The sequence below is a fragment of the Oreochromis niloticus genome, linkage group LG1 (genome assembly GCF_001858045.2).
Source record: "Oreochromis niloticus isolate F11D_XX linkage group LG1, O_niloticus_UMD_NMBU, whole genome shotgun sequence".
Lineage (NCBI taxonomy): Eukaryota > Metazoa > Chordata > Actinopteri > Cichliformes > Cichlidae > Oreochromis > Oreochromis niloticus.
The window spans coordinates 7,713,205-7,735,027 of record NC_031965.2 but is presented as its reverse complement, the minus strand read 5'-3'; the positions used below and the strand labels follow the sequence as shown (position 1 = coordinate 7,735,027).

Genomic DNA, 21,823 nt, shown 5'->3' with positions numbered 1-21,823 from the left:
TGAGTCTGGCTACAGGTGACACTTTCTCCTAAACACATGGGCATTGAACCATGAGTAATATGTTAAGCTGTGGATAATAAACTGCGTGACAACTTCATATTGTTAATTTTATTTTGTCTTCAGAAAATTCATCAGAGTAAAATACAAACTATTACTGAGTAAAGAAAACAGGCATAAGTCAATACTGTGGGCTGTTCCACAGCTGCACCTGACACAGATAAAACACTTGCTGTTGTCCCAAGAAGGCGTACATCTGTTTCAAATTCAGAGACCTGCTGCTCCTCTCGTCTAAGCGTCGATGGAAGCGTGTTGAAAACTCCAGGTAAGCTGCGGCCATCTTTGTCACTGTCACCTGGTTGTTGCACTGTGCATGCCGAGGACAAGTCAGAGGTTCTCACAGTCAGTGTCAGTAGTCTGCAAGGCAGAGGCCCAGGCCTGGTCTGATGGGGGGTTTGGCAGAACCCAGCTCTGAGGAACAGATGAACTATCAGGATGATCTACTGCCACCAAACATGTGTCCCATTCTTTTCTGAAACACACAAATACATGGGCAGCAGAACTGAATGTTATTAGTGAAACTGCTGGTATATGAAATATGAAATCATAGCCCGTTCTCTTATTGAACAGCTGTTTTTGCCATACGAGTCCTCTCTCTGTCACTTCTAACATTATACATGTCAGAACGTGCAAAACTCTGATAAATGCAACCACCAGAGGCCACTGCAGCCTTGCTGCTGCCACTGGAATGAAGAGTGGGAGTAACAGCCACACACACTTAGTTAACTCATCATCATCAGTGTGAACACCTCGAGGAAAGCAGAAGTTTGGCCAGTTTGCAGGTCTGCAGCACTCAGGTATGTTAAACACATTGCCAAGGAAGAAGATGTGAGCAGCACTGCTGTCATTTCCAAGTCCTTCATTCTGCAGTGAGAAGGATCATCCACATTCAACACTGCTGCCACTCTTCCCCAGAGTGGATGTCCCAGCCAACTCACCCCAAAGAGTTGGCTGGGAGAAACTGCAAAAAACCAAAGACCTCTATCTCTGACCACAGTTAGCATGTTAAATGGTTAAAGTTCAGGACGGTAGGGTCAGAAAGAGACTCGTTTGAAGCACAGCCAAGAGGAAGCCTCTCTGTTGTACAAGAACACGGCAGCACGGTTCCATCTGAACAAACCACAAGAAGAAAGACCATTACACACACTTCACACTCAGCAGCAGTCAGCTCATGCTGCTTTGTACTGTCAGGTCAACAGCTTGCAGCTAAAATGCTGCAAAACGTTTTAGTTTTGCAGCTCCAAAACTCAAACTCTGTAACTGAGAATGTTGCAACATTTCAATCAAACATTGAATCAATTTCTAGTCACACAGTACTGTGGCTGTTCACCAGTTTAGCTTCCCCCACTTTCTACCCTCGTCAGTGCTGCGTTGTCCAATAAAAGAGGCAAATGCCCAAAAAACACAGTGCTGTGGTCCACAAGCAGCTGTCACTCTGATTTCACAGTATTAATGTTTTGTAAGAGACAGAGACGACAGAGCAGAGATCAGTGACCAGCACAAAAGATCCAAATTAGTGACTAACTGAGCTCCTGTCAGCCATGTAACTCATTGCTCTACTCACAGAAGTTCCAAAATGATGCCTGTGGTTGTCTTTGGTAATGTGTCCATTATACTTGCTCCTTTTTCCATTTAGGCTGGAACACCAATCTTTTTTTTTTAATGAACATTTTTTTATTGAAACTTTTAGTTGTGAACAAAGCAAAAATAATAACACTTGTTGTACTCTCTTTTACACACACCAAGCCCCACACCAACCACTACTCAACTTACCTGCACATCAAATGGCAAAGAGCCAACTGGTGAAAGAAGACCAAATACAGTTATACTGATAATATTTATCTAATAGACCACAAGTCATTTTTTCATAAGATGCCAATTTAACCACTGTTGTCAGCCATCCTTCACAGGGATGGACTGAAGGACAAACGCTGGCATTTTCTCTCCCTTCATATTTTCTACACTTTCCTAACAAAGAGTAAAAAGAATGATCCCCAACAGAGAAAGCAAAGTGTACAAAGATGTGTGAAGAGCAGACTGACCTGATGTGGATGAGCGCATGCAGCGAGTGCTCCGCCTGGCTGTAATAGTCTCTGAAGGGCTGCAGGCCACAGTCGCCTGGGAACTCCTCTATCAAACAAACACAACAGGAGTGGGTGACAACACAGTCATACCCTGTGCACGCACACACACACGCAAACACACACACACACACACACACACACACGTGCACAGCCATACCTCCAAACAGCATGGAGTCCACTCTGTGCTTCCTCTGCAGTTGTCTCTCTCTCTCCTTCCTCACTCGGCACTCCCGCTCTCTCCTCCTTTCCTCCTCTTGCTCTCCTTCCAGCATCACCATCAGGGCCTTCTCCTCTGCCGAGTAAACTACAGTCCTCCTCTTTATCACCATTCTCAGCTGCTCCAGTGTGCTGCTGAACACCTCTTCGCTCCGCAGCTCAGTCACGATGCCTGTGTGATGGAAATGTATTTTATTTATGTATTGATCACGTTTCAGTAATATCGCTTTTGTGTCACTCAGCTGAATTCATGTGGGATAGCATTTAGTTTCACTTTATTGCACACTCAGTTAGGCTTCGTGAGAATGTTGGAGACACCCAGGGGCCGTGTGGGGGGATTCAACAGGTGGTGGAGATTTTTGTTCTAATATCTCTCAGGAAGTGGTGGATGAGGCAGGAAGCAGTCTTTAGGTGACACTGTAAGAGGAAATAAAGGTTGTAAACTCTATCTCTTTCTCTGAGGGGGTCAAGGATGACCTGCATTTAAAGAAGTGCTGTGCTTTTCAATGTTAATTAAACTTCCACGACACCTGGCACAAATGGAGTCACATGTCTCATGTCTGAATCTATGTGTGAGTTTAAACTTGGGAATTAAACATTTCTTCATAACTTCATGCTGGGACGCCTGCACGGACTCTCTCAGATTCCAGGACACTTGTGGATGCCAGTGGATGTGAGGCTCATGACGCACCTATGAATGTATGGGTACATGTGCCCTGAAGTCCAAAGCATTCCATTTGCCTTAAATCTCACCTACATGAGGTCAGGTTCCCCCACCTAACACCACTCTAACAACCCTTAGACTGTTCCAAGTGTCCATAATCCATGCAGTTGATCTCTTGTTTGTTTGATCAGTCATCACTGATCAGTGACCAGCACAAAAGATCCAAATTAGTGACTAACTGAGCTCCTGTCAGCCATGTAACTCATTGCTCTACTCACAGAGGTTCCAAAATGATGCCTGTGGTTGTCTTTGGTAACGTGTCCATTATACTTGCTCCTTTTTCCATTTAGGCTTGAACACCAATCTTTTTTCTTCTTCTTTTTTTTTTAAATGAACATTTTTTTATTGAAACTTTTAGTTGTGAACAAAGCAAAAATAATAACACTTGTTGTACTCTCTTTTACACACACCAAGCCCCACACCAACCACTACTCACTTACATACACCTGTACATCAAGTGGCAAAGAGCCAACTGGTGTAAGAAGACCAAATACAGTTATACTGATGAAATTTATCTAATAGACCACAAGTCATTTTTTCATAAGATGCCAATTTAACCACTGTCGTCAGCCATCCTTTACAGGGAGGAGAGTGTCTTTTCCGCCAGTTTCTTAGCAAAATCCGTTTAGCCGTGTTAAGGGCCAGGATGATCCATCTCTTTTTATGGGGGGAGAAGTCACAGTCAGAAAGTTCTGTGGTTGAACCAAGCACAGACAGTTTTGGTGAGAGGTGAAATCTTTTCAGAACACTGAAGATGACCTCTGTAATGGTTTTCCACCAGTCCTGAAGTACTGGACAGCTCCACAGAATATGTACAATTGAGGCACCCTGCCCATCACATCTCCAGCAATTGTCTATAGCAGGGGTAGGCAACCTTTCTGATGGCGAGTGCCATTTAAAATTTCCTCAGAAGTCAGTGTGCCATATGATTGCATTAGCAATAAATTTAATAACGCTCTATATGAACAGTTACACATTACCACTTTATAGAATTATATTTGTTTGCAAATGTTGGCAGCTATCAGCGAATAGTTATCAGCTATTTTGAAACAAAAAAAAAGACACTTTTTATTCATAACAAGAATTCCATAACAGTAAATGAACTGTACAACAGAAAATACAAATGCTATTTATGGTCTCCTCACAACAGTGATAAGAAAAATAAACTGGGCCAATATGGTATGTTTGTTAATACAGAGACACACATGTTAATGTGATCACTGGTCTCCCACTCAGAGACACAGGTCTCCGAGTGTCCAACATTCAAATGGCTACCTGAGGACACTCATGTGAGAAAAAAATCTGCTCACACAGATATGTAGAGCCAAATACTGTCAATAAGGCCTCTGCAATGTTCTGAAGACAGTTAAACTTGTCAGGTAGTGATGTCCAGCAGGTGAAAATGCAAGCTCCATGAACACACACAGCTGTGGATTCCAGCTGCTTCGATGTCGCATTAACTGGCATTAACTCAGCCAGTTAATGCGAGACAAATCTAGCTGCTCATTAAAGCTTTCTGGTTTGATCAGAAAATAAAACATTGGTCCATACACCTGAAAGTCCCAAAAATGCATTGTGTCTTGAGTCTATGGATGCATTTTGACTAAAGACCGGCCCCCCAGATATTAAAGCCATAAAGCCTTTGAATGAAAACAAACACTGTTGTAACAGTGATGTACACTGTCTTGTTGGTAAATGTATGATTTCTATTCATTTTACGTCAGATAAAAACTTGGGTTGTAAGCTTCAGATAATTATTTAACAACAGCCAGACATTTTAAATGAGAATAAGAAAGTATTTCTTTGTGCCCCCCTTTCCCTGTTAATGCCCTACCTGGCCCCCTGACAAAACTTTGCTAGATCCGCCCCTGCACAGTTACCAGCTGTCAGCTACATAGAAAAGGATCCTGGTGTTATTTGTCTCTCAGAAACAGTTCATAACTTCCCTTCACCCCATTCATGTCACCTAAAAGGTAAACCTGTTTCTCCATCACCTGTTCAGCTCTGATGATTCAGTAAGGACATCTCCTGGTTTCACCTTCATGTTTCCCTCTCACCAGATATACAAACCGATATCATGACCAGCAGCTTTTACAGCTGTGGCTCCAGCAAACATCAGCTGATACTAGAAATTAATATTAAATAAATTCTAACAACAGCTGATCAAGCTTAAACGTGCTGCTGTTGTTTAGTGCGACATCCGGCAGTTTCCTCTTTCTGGCGCAAAGTGGGCGATAAACAAACAAGAGAGAAAAGCCGATCAGCTGATCATTGGGACGATTCCGTTTGTACGGGACGGTTGGCAACTCTACTAACTAACCTTATGAATAAAATAAAGTTCACTATCAATAAAATCATAGCACCCGCCCAGCAGTATATAAATTCCGTCATGCTAGCTAGCTAGACTGTAAAAAGTCAGCACAACGAAAATAAACTGCACCTAAACTTGGTTTATATCTGACCCAGATAGACTGCAGGTCATAACTTCTTACCTGAAGTTTAGTTCACCTGACGCTCCGACCGGCGGCTGCCTCGGGTCTCTCCTCCTCCTGCCTCCCCTTCCCTCATCCACCTGCTGGTCTCCACCACTTGTTAATTTTACTGAATCTGTGGAAGCTAGCCATGGCCAACACCAAACAACTGAGTTATTTTTACACACCGACCAGCATCTGGCCAATCCACCACCAAAAAAAATAAATAATAATAATTTTTAAAAAAATCATCGGGCCACCGAGCAAATGTCCGGTATGCCCGATGGCCAGTCCAGCTATGGTCGTGCGTGCCATCAGTTAACCCTTCGCGTGCCAACGGTGGCACGCGTGCCTAGGGTTGCCGACCCCTGGTCTATAGGCATCAAATTCCATTTGAGCAGTTGTTGCGGTGTTTGATGCCAGAAACTGTGGATAACTGCAGAGGTGCGTGAACTGCTAAAGACTGCTAAAAACTGCTAGAGAGTCCGCCTTCAGAGCAGGCGACAAGGCAGGCCCGGGAGCAGCAAAGGCCAAACTGTCTCGAGCCATCAGAGAAGAATCCACAGCCACTTCCAGGACAGTGGCGACACGCATGTGGCAGGGCATCCAAGCCATCACCAACTACAGGAAGACAACACCTTCCTGTGATGGTGATGCCTCCGTACCAGATGTGCTGAACCAGCGGTCCCCAACCCCAGGGCTATGGACCAGTACCGGTCCGTGGCCCGTGAGTTGTTTGGTACTGGGCCGCGAGAAGCTGAAGCTCGGGTATGAAATTTATGGTTTTCAGGGTTTTTATCGTTAACTCTGTCTTTTCTCGTGTTGTTTCTTATTTTGAAAGAAATATTTACACGTTATCATAGCGACTGGAGAGCATTAAGGGTAACAGCATCTCCAACACAACCACACTGAGGACCTGAGCCCCTAGGGCTGTGTGCTCAGCCCACTGCTGTTCACGATTGTGCAGGAATGCACAGTTCGAACTACATCATCAAGTTTGCTGAGGAAACGACTGTGGTGGGTCTCATCAGGAAGAGGGATGAGTCAGCATAGAGAGAAGAGGCACAACAGCTGACGAACTGGTGTAGAGTCAACAACCTGTCTCACAACAATTAAGAGGACCCGAGGGAAGCTCGGGAAGTTATTTGGAGAGGATAATGGCTGCTGAAGAAAGAATGCTGTTGGTTGAAAAGAGAGGTCAAATGACTTCAGTGGTGTGGAAACATTACGGGTTCGCGGAGTCAGATGTGGATCAAGTAGACATAGTGTGTAAACTTTGCTACGGTGTCGTAGCTGCACCACAGAGCAACACTACAAATTTATTCAATCATTTGAAGACCGCTCACAAAGTGACATACGATCAAACAATGAAGGAGCATAGAGAAAAACTCTCAACAACACCTGCTTCATCCTCACAGACCTCCATTCACGCTACCCTGTACAACGCGACTAAATATCCCACCAGCTCCCAGAGACACAAGGAGATAACAAACGCGCTAACATTTTTCCTCGCCAAAGACCACTGCTCAATTAACACAGTGAACAACCCCGGCTTTAAGAAACTAATCAACACTTTGGACAAACGGTATAACTTGCCATCTCGTCACTATTTTAGTCGAGTGGCGATTCCCGCTTTATATGATGAGTGTCATGATGGTGTCGCAAAGGAAGTGGCTATAGCCCAATATTTTGCCACCACAACGGACTTGTGGTCAAGCCGCACAATGGAGCCGTATTTGAGCCTCACGGTACATTTCATTGACATGGATTTCAACATGAAAACGAAATGTCTCCAGACATCATTTTTCCCAGAAGACCACACAGGGCAGAACATAGCTGCAGGTCTGAAACAAGCACTGGCTACGTGGGATCTGGAGGAGAGTAAATTCATCTGTTTAGACAACGCTGCAAATGTCATGCTGGCTGCACAACTGAATGGCTGGATGAGGCTCCAGTGCTTTGGGCACAGATTACATTTGGCCATAGGTGAGTAGGCTTAATTCCTACTGAATATGATGCATAATGTGATTTTCTTTCAATAAGTATACAACGTAATGCTTCAAATGAATATAATATATAAAAAAAGATTTAAATTCAGAGATACTTTTATTCATTCTCACAGTCATACACATTTTAACTATGAATTATAGAAACACATAAATAAGCTAACATCACTTTTTCTTATTCATTCACACTCAAGGAAATGACAACCATCATCCTGATAATGCTTGTTTATATTTTTTGTTTTTATAGAAAGAGCCATGAAAGATCACAGGATTGAGCGTGCAGTGGGGGTCTGCAAAAAAGTGGTCAGCACCTTTTCATTCAGTTGGAAAAAAAAGAAAGAGCTGAAAAAGGCACAGATAGACCTCAAACTGCCAGACCACTCCTTAAAGACTGAATGTCCAACCAGATGGGGATCTAGGCAGGCCGTGGTTTCCAGAGTCCTTGAGCAGCAGAAGGCCATTGCCCATGTCCTCTCCCAAGACAAAGGAACCAGGCACCTCATCCCCTCATGGCAGGACATTGATGTCCTTGAGGCCATCAACAAGACCCTGGGACCTCTGGTTGAATTCACTGATGCACTTTCTGGAGAGAAATATGTGAGTGTGTCTTTTATAAAACCAACACTCCACCTATTTAACAACTCGATCTTGGCTGAGCAAGGTGATGACGCAGACCTCTCAAAATGCATCAAGAGGAGAATACTGGAGTACCTAAATGAAAAGTACGGTGACTCACCAACACAAGAGTTGCTTGACATGGCCACTGTCCTGGACCCAAGGTTCAAACTGAGATATGTAAGCGAGGTCAGCCAAGAGACAATAAAAGCCAGACTGACAATGGAAATGAAGTCCATCATGGTATTTATAAAGATACTAAACATTAATTTTAATACAAAATTAAACAAACATTTGACAGTGAATACAGTTTTATATATATATATATATATATATATATATATATATATATATATATATATATATATATCTCTCTCTCTCTCTCTCTATGGAGAGAGAGAGATATGTATAGTATTATTTATAGTAATTATTTAGGGATTGTATTTTAGAATGCCAAACCTGAGACAGATAAAACTGGTTCCTCATTCTGTGTTGCTGTCATTTTATGTTTGTCCCCTTAAAGGAGGCTGCAGTGATGGGGACACCCGTTGGTAACACGGAGGTTGCTGATAACGGTGCATCAAACCAAAAGAAGAGGAAAAAGGGCCTAAGCAGCTTCTTTAAGACCCCTCACAGCACAGCTCCAGGTGCAGAACATGCTCTTCAACTGGACCAGGCCATGTCACGATCCTGGGTCTTATGACCCAGTGTTTTGAGTTTAGTTTATTTGGATGTTTATATGATTAAGCTCATGAGTTTTTTTAGTTCTTTGTTATTAGATTCCCCTTGTGTCTTCCAACCCCTGTTAAGTCTCCCCTGCTCTTCATGTGTTTCATGTCTGTGTCTTACATTGTCAAGTTCTGGTTGTCATGTCTGCGTCTCATTATGTTTCCTATTTTATTTTGAAGAGATCTTGTGTTTTTATATTATGGTTTATGTTTTGAGTCCTTTGTTGTACTGTTTCTTGTTTCCCTAGGTTTCAGTTATGGTAATCATAGGTTTAGTTCTTTAGCTTTGTAATATGGCTTCCCTGTGTTCCATGTTGTGTCTACAGTGACCTTTTTGTACCATGTTTCAGGTTCCTATGTTCTGTCTCCCCAGTTGCTGTTAAGTTTACATGTCTAGAGTTCAGTCAGTGTGTTTCCTGTTTTACTTTGAAGGTCCGTGTCTCATGTCAGTATTTCTAGTTTTGCTTCCCTTGTCTCGTCCAACCTGATTACTCCCAGCTGCTCTCCTTCTGTGTCTCATTCCCTCGTTATCCCTCTGTGTATTTAAGCCCTGTGTTTCTCTTTGTCAGTGTCGTAGTCTCCCTCATGGCTGTGTTTTCCTGTGTGTCAGTTTATCCATGTCCCAGTTTAGTTTTGTTATGATTTTCATGTCATTCTGCAATAAAGCAGCTTTTTGAGTTTAATTCCTGTGTGGTGAGTTTTGCGTTTGGGTCCTTTTCCTGCCTGCACACAGCTGAAACATGACAAGCCATAGCTTTTGAGCTTCAGGCCTACCTCCAGGCAGGGACCCTGGACACAGAGGAAGACCCACTGGGGTGGTGGAAGCTATCACAGAACCTCTTCCCACGACTCTCCATCCTGGCAAAGAAATATCTTTGCATCCCAGCCACAAGTGCCTCATCAGAAAGGGTCTTCAGCACTGGTCGAAATGTTGTCAACTGCCTGCGTGCATCCCTGAAGCCTGATCATGTCAATAGGCTGGTGTTTTTGGCTAAAAACCTTTGAAAGGTTGCAGGAACCATGTTTTGTTGAGCCATTTTGAGATTGTATGGGACTTGGGCCTACTAGTTTTTATTTTATTTTTTTAAAAGGTACTACTTTCAGTGTTTAATTTTATTTTTGTTCAGGCAGCAACTTTAGTTGACATACCTCAATGTCAGTTTGATGCAATTGTGCATTTTGTGACTACACAGCTTGCCTTGATGTTTGGTTATTTGTATGCATAAATATTATGCAGTAGTTTGAAGTTCACTAAACATTAATGTTTACATTTTTCATTTATTTTTATATTGCAAACATTTGCACGGTTATCAGTATTTGCACACCATTTTATATTATTTTTTGACAATCTTTAAAGCCATTATTCAATACATTGTTACTGTTAAATAAATATCGTCAAATAATCGAGATCTCAATTTCAGTGAAAATGATCGTGATTATCATTTTTGCCATAATCGAGCAGCCCTAGATACTAGATATTATATAATAAATCACATGTGCAGTCATCATCTTAATACAGTTGATTTTTCCCCATTGTTCAGAATACACCTTACACAATCTACCAATTTTTTCCAGCATTGGTCCCATGTTTGCTTTAACCATATCAGCATAGTCAGAGGCAATTTGTATACACGAGTATCTGAGACCATTTGAGGACCACCAAAATTTCCACTGTTTGAATAAAGTATAAGGACACTGTCCTAACATGGGCATTATTCTGCCCATGTCATGTTATGACACATAAACTTATTGCATATAAAATAAGTTTATGATGATTACTGTTCACAGCAACTTTCATGTTGTTTCTCAGCTTTTGTGCCAAAGGTTCTATGGCAATTGTGAACACTCCAGGGCTGAGGGGGCAACCTTGTCTCATGGATCTCTGTGAATAAAATGCGTCCGATATAAACCCATTTGCCAAAACGCAAGCCAAAGCCAAATTTTTCTAATGTCTTAAATAAATAATCCCATTCAACACAGTCAAAGGCTATTTAGCATAGCCCTATTCTTAGTATAAGAATGTAAAGCCTCCTTTTAGCTGAGATTCCTGTGTGGTGATATTTTCATTAGCTGCCTTCTTCATAAAAGGAAGCTAAGGAAAAAATTTTCGTCCTCAAATATTCTTTCGTAGCATCCCACCAGACACCCATTTTTTGTGTCATCTTGGGAAAAAAATGTATGTCATCCCTAATCATTATAGTAAATAACGTGTCTTTAAGTAAGGACACATTCAAACGCCACCAACGACTTTTGGGGGTCTCTCAAATGTTTTTAAGGCATGGAAAAATTGTCCAACTATAACCATGGTGAAGTCTGCAAAGCCCAATCAATGCTAAAGCATTAAAGACGCCAGCATAAATTAATAAGAAAGATTCAACAAGCAAACAGGTTTGCTGCAACCTGACAGACAGGGGGAAGAGTCCACCCTGAGAGTGCATCCAGCTCAATGCAACACCCACTCTCACCTTTCTTGGATACCGCTTCTCTCCTTAGCCTACGCAGCTTCTCCAGGGATCTCAGGATGTCCTGCATCCTCTTCACATCCGCCTGCTTCTTCCTAACTTCACAAAGAACAGAGTCTGCGGCCATCTTCAGTTCCTTCTCCTGCAACACAAACACTAATGTTAGCATTTGTAGCTTCATCACTATCATGTCTACAGGAACAACACCACACAGGACGACAGACGCTATGACAGGAACAAGCTGTGGCCATAATGAGCCCTGTTCAGAGTATTTCATTCTGGGCCTCCATACTTGATACAGCCCCTTCACTTCATCCCCTGAAACAAACTGTTTGGACTTGGAGCACCTCTTGTTTCAGGACCAACCGCTCTTTAAGCTTGCTGCAGTCTGATTGGCTGCCGCTCATAAACACAGTCTTTGAAGCACCATGATCTGAGCCAAAATTGGAACAAACTGTCCCAAACATGCAGTTGGCCTCATAATATGAAACCCTGGCCATGATTACAGCCACGGGAAGTGTAACAGTTAACTCTTTATACACGTGGCTGACAACATCGTTCATACCTTTTTCTTCTCCTCCACTTCCTGCATCAGTTTCATCCTCCATTTGTCTACAGCGGTCTCTTTGAGAGACCTGCGCTCTTCCGCGTCTTTCTGCTCCTTCTTCGCTTCTCTCCTGGCTCTCAGTCTGCGGAGCCTCCTGCAAGCAGCCCGGGACACTTGAGCCTTCAGCTCCCCTAACCGCGAGGTGTCGGCGAGAAGTCTGGCTTTGTCCGCCAGCTCTGCCTTGATGCCTAAAGCCCTTAAATATGAGTGCGTCCACTCACCGTCATCGTGCAGAGAGTGAGTCAGAGTGTGACAAATGTCTTCCAGCCGTGAAATGAGCTGAGCTGCCCCGTACAGAGCCTGTCTGAGGGAGGAGATGGAGCTCAGTTGCGGCGGGTGCTGGCTCTGTAGCCTCCCGCAGCTCTTCTTCCCTGTGGCCTGTAAGAACTGTCTGACCCATTTCGTGTCCTGCCTCCTCTGCCGGGCCACATCATCGTCCGGATCCAGTGTCGCTACCGGGCCGCGGTGCTCCGTGTGGCTGCGGTCTGACGCTAGCTCACGGTCACAGCGGGGAGGGTGAGGCCGTGTTTGGAGTTGCTGGGGGGCTCCGGGGATGCTTCGGAGTGGCACGTTCAGGAGGTGTCCGGGGGGTGGGCAGCCGAAACCAGGCGGGGGCACAGAGGGGTCAAATCCATAAAGCTGGGCTAAAGGTGACCCCGTGAAACCTACACCGAAGGGACAAGCGTCGTAAGCCGGCGGAGGCGTCCACGGTGGAGCCGTGAGGTCCGGCTCCCGCGCTTCGTGAAGCCCGGGGTGACTGTACGGCGAGTGCACATAGCGGCTGTTATATCCCGGAGTGTCTGAGCGGTACGAGCTATCCATGGCCCTGTAACAGTCACCGTATCCTTGTAAAAATCTCAGAACTACACCGCTGATAGGCTAAACAGAACAGTACGCGGTGATTTTCTTCTTCTTCTTCTTCTTCTTCTTCTTCTGTATAGGGTTTACTGGCGGTTGGCAAACAGCAAAATGGTGCATTACCGCCACCAACTGGTGTGGAGTGTGGACCGAAATGACACACACACAAAAAATGTTTTTTCAAAGCCTCTCGAACAAATGGGTCTGCCTTAAAAACCAAAATACAGCCTGATAACTTTCACTCATAGAGTTCGTGCGAAACAAACCAATCAAGTCCAACTTCACTTCCATATCGTCCAGCTTTTTGATCAGTTGTCTCCTTTCAATATCATACTTCTGACAATTCAATATAATATGTTCTATTGTTTCCTGCTCCCTACTGCAGTCACACTCCCCTGTACAGTGTTTACCTTTTAAAAACAATGTGCTATTTAAACCAGTGTGTCCGAATCTCAGTCGAGATATAATTGTCTCCTCTCTCCTGTTTCGGCCTGTACTTCTCATTTCCCCCACCTTCCTTTGGATTTTATAAAACCATCGCCCTTTCCTCTCTTCTTCCCATTGCTTTTACCACCTTTCCTTCATTTTGTATCGTATTCTACTCTTGAGCTCCGGCCTACTCACACTAATAACCATATCCACCATCGGTCTTCTTGTTGCGACTTTTGCTGCCATATCTGCCATTTCATTTCCCTTAACTCCATGATGCGCTGGTATCCATAAGAATGTGACCATAAGCCCCATCATAACAATTCTGAATAATGTTTGCTGGATCTCTATCAGAATGTCAGGTCTGCATTCTGAGTGACTGTCTTGCAGACTGGCCAGTGAAGAGCTCGAGTCTGAACATACCACAGATCTTAGTGGTTTTGTTTCTTCAATCCACTGGACTGCTAACAATATTGAAACCATTTCACCTGTGTACACTGATAAACCGTCACTGACCCTTTTCCCTACCTTGATATTAAATTCAGGAACTATAAATGCTATCCCACTTTGGTTGGCTGTATTCTTTGATGCATCTGTGTAGATTTTGACATAACTATAATACTGATTAATATATTCCTGTGCTGTATGTGAATTTAAAATAAAACCCCTCTCCTTGTTCTTTTTGTTTAACAATGTGAAATCTACTACTGCATCAGGGAGCATCCATGGTGGTATTGTAGGCAATGGTACTGTTTAGTGATGTTCGATTCGTGAACAAATCGTTCAATACTCGAGAATCACTTTACTGACTCGTGAATCATGATTCACAAGCGCAACTGACTCACTGACTCATCCCTGTTGCTGTTAGCAAGCTAATTCCATTAGTAGAAATATATCTAGCTTATAATTAAAATTGTGGGGGAAAAAACAACAGCCAGTTTCGTAACAAAAACATTTCTGCTCTGAACTGGAAGAAAAATCCCTGAGTAGAAGCTCACATCAAGACAATAGCTCCTTGGTTCACAGTAGCATCGCTCAGCTAGCATGCTAACAGCACATTTGAGTTACTCACCCCCTCCCTTGCTGTGCTGAATCATAGCATAAGCGAATCACTCAGGACTCACTAACCCCCTCCCTCCTGGCTCACAGCTCAAACGAGTTGAACGAATCACTGACTCGCTCACCCCCTCCCTTGCTGTGCTGAATCATAGCGTAAGGCGAATCACTCACTCACCCCCTCCCTCCTGGCTCACAGCTCAAACGAGTTGAACGAATCACTCACTCACTCACCCCCTCCCTTCCTGTTACGAATCACTCACTCACTCACTCACCTCCTCCCTCCTGGCTCGCAGCTTCTTCTTCTTCTTGGCTGGAAACCAATGTTAAGGCGCTTTACCGCCCCCTGGCTCACAGCTCAGTGGACATTTAGATGAGAAAATATATATTTGACACATTTAAGGAAAATACCAATAAAATAAAATAAAAATAAATAAATGTTCCCTTTAGAATTTTTTTTGCTCTAAAAAAATAGTTGTTTTCTTTTACAATCATTCATCTTAGCAGTAGGATTTACATTAAAAGAGAAACAAATTAAGTTTGAGTGAAAATATACATTTTTGCACTCTCTGGTCAACTGACTCAGTGACTCAAATGACTCAAGAAACCCGATTCACTTTGGTGAGTGACTCATTAAAACTCGATTCAGTAAAAAGAATCGAATTTACCATCACTAGTACTGTTTGACTTATACGCGGTGATTTTCTTCTTCTTTAGTTCTTGATGTTTGTGTGGTAACCAACTTGCGGCTGCATCATCGCCACCTACAGGGGGAAATGTGGAACAGTATGTGGCCACTCGGGCCGCATCCTTCGAAGTACATGGCCTTCGCAGGCCGGAAGTGCGAGGCTGTTAAACTGCTGTTAAATGATGGCGTATGAACCCTGCATCCCGGTCCAAACTATTCTGCGTTTATTAAGGCTGTTGTGTTTTGAACATGTTTTAATGCTTTGTATCTTTTTGTATTTAATCTGAACAAGTCCATAAAAAGCCAGTGATCACTGTCGGCCTCTCTCGGTTTTAGTGGCTCAGTTTTTAAAACCTTATCTTTTTAAAACCTTGTAACTACAGCCATGTACTAACCATGCAGTAGTAAATTAATGACTAACCTCGTATTGCTGATGGATTATCACAGTTGTTCTCCTGACTGAAGTTTGGTCCGTTTACAGCAGGGGTGTCCAAACTTTTTTCGCTGAGGGCCACATACATAAAAATATAGGAGGGGCTGGGCCACTTACTAGAAATTAGGTATATAACCTTAACTTTACTGTATTAAAAATCACTTAAAAGTGGTCAAATGTGTTATATTGTTGAATATAATTAAAGACAAAACTGCCTTCATCACAGCTTTCCATAAATGGATCTTTATTTATTTATTCAGAAAAAGCTTTGGTAGCTCATTCTCAGAACAGCAGCAGATTTCTTCTTAGACAGAAGATTTACAGCACAGAGAAAAAACAATAAAGGGGAAAATGGGACGGGTACATTTCAAGTTTGTTATTTAAGTTTTTAGGCTTGGCAAAACATCTATTAACGTTCGTTTGAAACGATTATCAACATTAACAGACTGCACTGGACTTAATAACAGGAGTGCAAATAATTTTAGTAAATTATTCTGGAGTATCAGCTGCGCTGGGTATGTAAATCGGGCCATCCGGTTGCGGTGCTGATCGCCACTCGTGGCAAAAATCCGGACAAATGTCACTTGACCAAGGAGCAAATCTGCATCAGATGAGATCAGCTGACTTTGCGTGTGCGTGCGCTGTGCACAGCAGTGTGTACTCTGTGTGTTAACAAGAAAAACGCATATAAGAAAGTGGTGCGCAAAAGCAGGATAGTGACAGAATTGATGCGCATTATTGATATTTGAAGCATGTGTACCTGCACATGCATGCATATTAACACACAGGTACTGTGGAATATATTTTTTACTCACCTAAAGCGCTCGTGCTCTCGTCCACTCCCCGCAAAAAACATTAGCAGCTGTGCGGTGTCTGTGGCATCGGTGCTCTCATCGCATGCGATGGAGTAAAAATCAAAAGCACAGCTTTATCAGACAGTTGCAGTTTAATGTTGGCTGGCGAGTCTTCAGTGCGTCGCACAACTGTATTTCTGGACATGCCGACGTCGTTGAAGTCCTGCACTGTTTCCGGGCACATTATTTCGGTGACTTTAACGAGGCCGTGTTTTATGAGGTCTCCATCTGAAAAAGGCTTGCCATGTCTTGCGATGAGTTGGGCGACCTCATAGCTGCTATTGGAGCCTTTTTCTGGACAATTTGAGCACGAAAAAAAATACTGTTGCTGACCCTGCAGGACAGCTAGCATTTGCTTTAATTTCTGCTCTCGCTCAGCACCAGTATAGGATGCATAGGCCTGATGTTTGGTTTCATAATGACGTCGTACATTATACTCTTTCATAACTGCCACAGTTTCAGTGCAGATCAAACAGACACACTTCCCCTTGAATTCTTTGAAGAAATATTCACTCTCCCAAATTTTCTGCATTCACTTTCGACCTTTCGCTTCTTTGGTTCTGCCATGTTTAGTAACTTGGGGGTAAATTTCTTCTGTGATTGTCCTTTTTGGTGGAGCAACTGCCTTGATCAACAGCAGCTCCCCCTGGTAGTGATGGCCCGCTTGAAGCTGACGCTCCGGAGCATGTGTCGAAAAAAACAACACACTGGTTCAGAAGCACTGGGCGTTTCTCAATATGCGTACTTGTGCGTACTTGCGTTCTCGTGTACTCGTGATACGTCATCAGTCGGAGACCAAGTACTGTTCCAATTCTTTTTTTTTTTTCTTTTTTTTTAAAAGAACTTTATTTACAGATAGTATAACATACAAGTCAAAGGAGTTTGCAAAGAAAAGCGTCTGGACTTCTTTAAGTTGCTTGAAGACGTTTCACCTCTCATCCGAGAAGCTTCTTCAGTTCTAAGGTCAAATGGCCGAGAGTCCCAGATTTAAACCCAGTGGGAGTATCCCCCCAAGGAGGGACAAAGGACCCCCTGGTGATCCTCTAATCACATGCGCCAAGGTGTGAAAGCGGGTGTGGGACCTAATCAGCCAGGTCTCCAAAAGTTGAATCTTTTGGAGACCTGGCTGATTAGGTTGAGATTTACTTTCCTGGATGATTGAGAATGCATCAAGACGCTAATCAGCCAGGGTTTCGGGTGAGCTCATTGTGAAACCTGGCCCCACCTTGTCATGTGGACTCTCGGCCATTTGACCTTAGAACTGAAGAAGCTTCTCGGATGAGAGGTGAAACGTCTTCAAGCAACTTAAAGAAGTCCAGACGCTTTTCTTTGCAAACTCCTTTGACTACGATGACCTGGATGACTGAGAACCTTCACAGACATATAACATACAAGGCACAATCATTAATCTCAATATGTAACATCCTCGGTTGAGCAATATAGCAAGAAAAAAACAAAACAAAAAAACAAACAAACAAAAAAAAAAACCAATAAACACAAAGCTACAAAAAGAGAGAACAATCAATGAAGGATTTGAACCAAAGGCAAAAAATACCATGAGCAAAAAAGGGCAGTCATGATTATAACATAGGGAGGTTTCTTTTTTTTTTTTTTAACATAGATCAAACTCGTTAAATAAAACAACAAGCTTATGAGCTTTCTTATTATTCACAAGTTTCAGCGATTAGTACTGTTCCAATTCGAAGTACGCGTCAAGCCGAGAACGCGAAAAAGTCCCGGATGTGTTCTCGCTCCACCCGTTTTATCGAGCATGCATCGGTGTGGACTTGGTACAGCTAAATATCCCAGAATGCATTTCGTCCAAAACTCAACAGCGGACTCCCGGCACATCGTTTTCAACCCCCCCCCGCTCGCGGTCTTCTCACTACTCAGGTTAAAGAAACCCCAGCAGCTGTCTATAGTATTGAGTGTCCACTAAAATAGAAATAAAAGCGTTCTAACATCTCACCTGCTTGTTTTTATTAAGGTATGTACATGTATGTACATGTACACTATTTTTATTAATAGAGGTTTCACTACTGAGGTTAAAAATGATATATAAGTCACTTAGATCACTTCTAAATGTTAATGTTTGGTTTATTTCAGTGTTTTATTTGTTCCTGAGTAAACCGGTTTGGCTGTGATTAAAGTTAAGCTTCATAACATGTTACTCACAGTTAAATTAAGAGGGGACGGCAGTAAAAACTCCGGACCTGTGACATCATCACGTACGCAGGTGTTCCAATTGTACAAATCGCGAGTCCGTGCTCGCGTTCTCGGCGGGTACGTACTCCCGTGCGTTCTCGGCGAGTACGTACTCACCGAGAACGCGAGTACGTACTCGCGTACTTGAGAATTGAGAAACGGCCACTGTGGCTGTGTCCCAATTCAGGGTATGCACGCTTGAAGTACGCACACTACGCGTACTACGTACGGTGCGTACTACAAGTACGGGAAGTGCGGAAGTGAGAGGCTTGTGAAATGGGACGGTCTAGCCTTCGTCGCGCTGTTCAGGTTGCCTAGCAACCATGATACTAACCGCGAGAAATGTTTCATACAGCATTGTGTGACAGAAATGAAGGAGAAAAAATGTTTTGTTGGTCATTCATTTTTGTCATGATATCACTTTGATTACTTGAGACCACAGGACTGTACTGAACAGTCATTTCAAGATTAGTTAGTAAATAATAATTAGCTAATGTTGTTCATGAGACTAAAGTCATCTCACTGTGGTAATGTTAATATAATATGGACAATATTATATGTATTGTCATATTATATATATATATATATATATGAGCTTGAACTCTGGGTCAAAGATGCAAGTAGCAGTTATTTATATGTCCTATCACCTTAAATCTTCAGTCAAAGACAAGTATCTCTGACAGTGTATATACAGATGTATTATACATAAGAGACAAACATTGTTCTTTTAATATGTTGGCATTACTAAATTTGGTTCAATGCTTACATATATGTGTAAAAAGAAAATATGAGCTGTGATAACTGTTTCTGATAGAATGAAGAGTAGACTGATATATGAAATATTCCTTTATTGGGTGAGAAAATCAGACCATGTCATAACTGCTTTAAGTCATACAGAATAGATATCAGAGCCTTAAACAGGCTGACTTCTGCTAAATGGGTCAAACTGGGCAGAAACTATACAAACACATAACGTCCTTATAGAATATGATGTAACACTATAGATCAGCTTAGCTCAGAATATATAAAGCATATAAACAATTACAGCAATATGATGCAACAAACACAGCAGTGCTACTAATCCAAAATACTCAAAGCTTCATAGAACTGAAACAAACATTTATTTTTAGCTCCATTCTGCTGCTGATACATACTTTAGGTTTCTGAATATTAAACTTGTTGCTGCCTTTCATAGTGTGTAACTTGAAGGCCCTGAGTACTTTCTCCCACACTGAAAACACTGGAATGATAACATTATTTGAACATTACCTAATAAGACTGATTCAGGACAGACAATTAGTTATTTTAAACTTTTCTAGCAGTCCTTCACAAACAGGGAACAGTCTGTCTATTCTCTCCATCTGTCAGCTGCTGCTGGCTCTTCCTCCTCCTCTTCCTCACACACTGCTGAGTTTGTCCTGGTGGATCATCAGGGGTGCAAAGCCTCACAGATGATATGCAGCAGTGGGTCCCTCAGTCTGTCCTCACTCTGGACACTTGCAGTTGTCACACATGGAAATCAAATGTGTGATAAGCTGCAGGATTCAAACACAAGTGTAACTTATAAATACATGTTCATACTTTTATTCCACAATCAGAGAGAAAGAAACAGAGAGAGAGTGCAGGACAGACAGACAGGTGACAGTCTCAGGTGTATACACTGCTACAAAACAGCACAAGAGAAGGAGGATTTAGTGTTTGTGTTATTACGAGTGCTAAACAAGAAGAGTTCCCAGATGGTCCAGTGGACACATGTGTGACTCCTGTGATTAAAGCATCTTTCTTTCAGCTTAACGAGTGAACCGTCAGCTCGTTCAAACACACGTTAAAGACCGTTTGGCTCGACACCACCGAACAGAGGCAGCAATATAACATAGCTAACATTAACAGTGCAGTGAATCCTGCTTGTGCCGTCATATTCAGGACTGCAAACCGAGCAGCATCACTGACTTTCAGCTTGTTGTGTTTGTGGATATATGACTGACTTTAATTACGCATAAAATCATCACATTCTCTGTAAGATTAAAGTCAACTATATATATATTTAGAAGTAGAGGCTTTAAAACCAAGTTACCGCTGAAAGTACAAACATCACTAATGTCACATAACTTTGCCGACATGTGGCCAACAGTAATGTTTTAATGTTCTTAAACATTCGCACATAAATAAGTGACATCATATTCAGTACTTACTTTTGACAGTTCACTCTTTGGCCGCTCCCTTCTGCCGTATTTTGTGGCAAAATTATCCACACCCACCGCTGCGCTATGGATTGTGGGATATATGGGGCCACGAAGCGTGCACCGGACCACGCTTGATATTTGGGGAAATCGACGGTGCATTTGGAGTATGCATTTGAAGTACACTTTGAATTGGGACAGCCGTCGTCGCATGGCGGTGACGTAATCACACTTGAAATGCGTACTTCAAGCGTGCATACCCTGAATTGGGACACAGCCTGTGTCGAGGCTTGCTTCGTTTGGCAAAAGTCACGTGACCAGTGACGTCCGAAGCTTCATTACGCACGTAACTGCTTCGGTACCTGATTCAAATGGAACGAAGTGAATCATTTGCGGGATTTGTGGAGTGTCTTGATGGTGACAGATAGCGAACCACTGATCGTTCTACTGAGAGATTTGGTTCTGTTGTGTGGGAGTATTTTGAGTTGATTCTGGTCAATCGGGTGGGTTTTCCCGCTTTGTGTTCTTCTGGCTGTTTGCTTTTGTTTTGTGCGTCTTTATTTTATCTGAAAACGGGAAAGACTTAAAATGTAAAAAATCTGCTTTTCATAATATAAATATCATTAAATAACTTCCATTTGACTCGTAACATTTAATGTTATAAAAAGATATATTTTATTTAAAAAAATAATCTTAAAATGTTAGTCTACAAAATGTGCAGCAATTTAATTTATTTATTCTCTTTAGCTGATAGTTTGTGGAGCCATAACTGCATCTCTACCAGTTTTTCTGCACTCCAGCCTCTTCTGTGCCATGTGAAGGGATTTTCCTTAAGGCAGGAGAAATTATCTCCACGAAAAGGAACAGATTCGGCCATCGCACAGTGAAACTAATTTTCTTCTTAAATAAAAATGAAAAAGGGTTTCCTTAAATGCATCATGTTTTTAATTTGCAAGTTCATAAGCATTTTCCCTTTCCATTTCACAATCAATTCTACCCCCAGTTCAAAAATATGTATAGGAAAATTTCCCTAATATAATATTATTTATAAATAGAAAGCGAAAATTTCTGAAGAAATTTTAAGTGTGCCTATGCCGCTGCTAATCAGTGTAGTTTGCCATTTATACGGCTGCTTAGGGCAAAACTCAGA

At 42.4% G+C, this 21,823-nt stretch overlaps 2 protein-coding genes across 3 annotated transcripts; one reads left to right on the top strand and one right to left on the bottom strand.

Annotated features, from left to right (window-relative positions):
- Nucleotides 1-93: 93 nt before the first annotated feature.
- pdcd7 (programmed cell death 7) lies at nucleotides 94-12,957 on the bottom strand. 2 transcript variants are annotated; one of them, XM_005466060.4, is made up of 5 exons: nucleotides 11,929-12,957; nucleotides 11,367-11,505; nucleotides 2,299-2,529; nucleotides 2,100-2,187; nucleotides 94-468 (listed from the first exon to the last, which is right to left on the bottom strand). In XM_005466060.4, exons 1-5 carry the CDS (start codon nucleotides 12,790-12,792, stop codon nucleotides 132-134), a joined length of 1,659 nt encoding a protein of 552 aa, XP_005466117.1. In that variant the 5' UTR covers nucleotides 12,793-12,957; the 3' UTR covers nucleotides 94-131. The 2 variants fall into 2 exon arrangements, with proteins under 2 accessions (XP_005466117.1, XP_005466118.1); XM_005466061.4 differs by having other exon boundaries at nucleotides 249-529; nucleotides 11,929-12,937.
- LOC109200491 (zinc finger BED domain-containing protein 1-like) lies at nucleotides 5,828-10,018 on the top strand. Its single transcript, XM_019356067.2, has 3 exons — nucleotides 5,828-7,538; nucleotides 7,806-8,416; nucleotides 8,697-10,018. The coding sequence occupies exons 1-3, from the start codon at nucleotides 6,710-6,712 to the stop codon at nucleotides 8,874-8,876; spliced, it is 1,620 nt and encodes a 539-aa protein (XP_019211612.2). The 5' UTR covers nucleotides 5,828-6,709; the 3' UTR covers nucleotides 8,877-10,018.
- Nucleotides 12,958-21,823: the final 8,866 nt, after the last annotated feature.

Excerpts from the sequence above, each read along its gene's own strand:
- LOC109200491 (XM_019356067.2), top strand. The coding sequence starts at position 6,710 with ATGGCTGCTGAAGAAAGAATGCTGTTGGTTGAAAAGAGAGGTCAAATG. Across the intron at positions 7,539-7,805 it reads CAGATTACATTTGGCCATAG|AAAGAGCCATGAAAGATCAC; the intron begins GTGAGTAGGCTT and ends TTGTTTTTATAG. Across the intron at positions 8,417-8,696 it reads TGGAAATGAAGTCCATCATG|GAGGCTGCAGTGATGGGGAC; the intron begins GTATTTATAAAG and ends GTCCCCTTAAAG.
- pdcd7 (XM_005466060.4), bottom strand. The coding sequence starts at position 12,792 with ATGGATAGCTCGTACCGCTCAGACACTCCGGGATATAACAGCCGCTAT. Across the intron at positions 11,506-11,928 it reads AAGTGGAGGAGAAGAAAAAG|GAGAAGGAACTGAAGATGGC; the intron begins GTATGAACGATG and ends TTTGTGTTGCAG. Across the intron at positions 469-2,099 it reads CATGCGCTCATCCACATCAG|AGCTGGGTTCTGCCAAACCC; the intron begins GTCAGTCTGCTC and ends TCTGTTCCTCAG.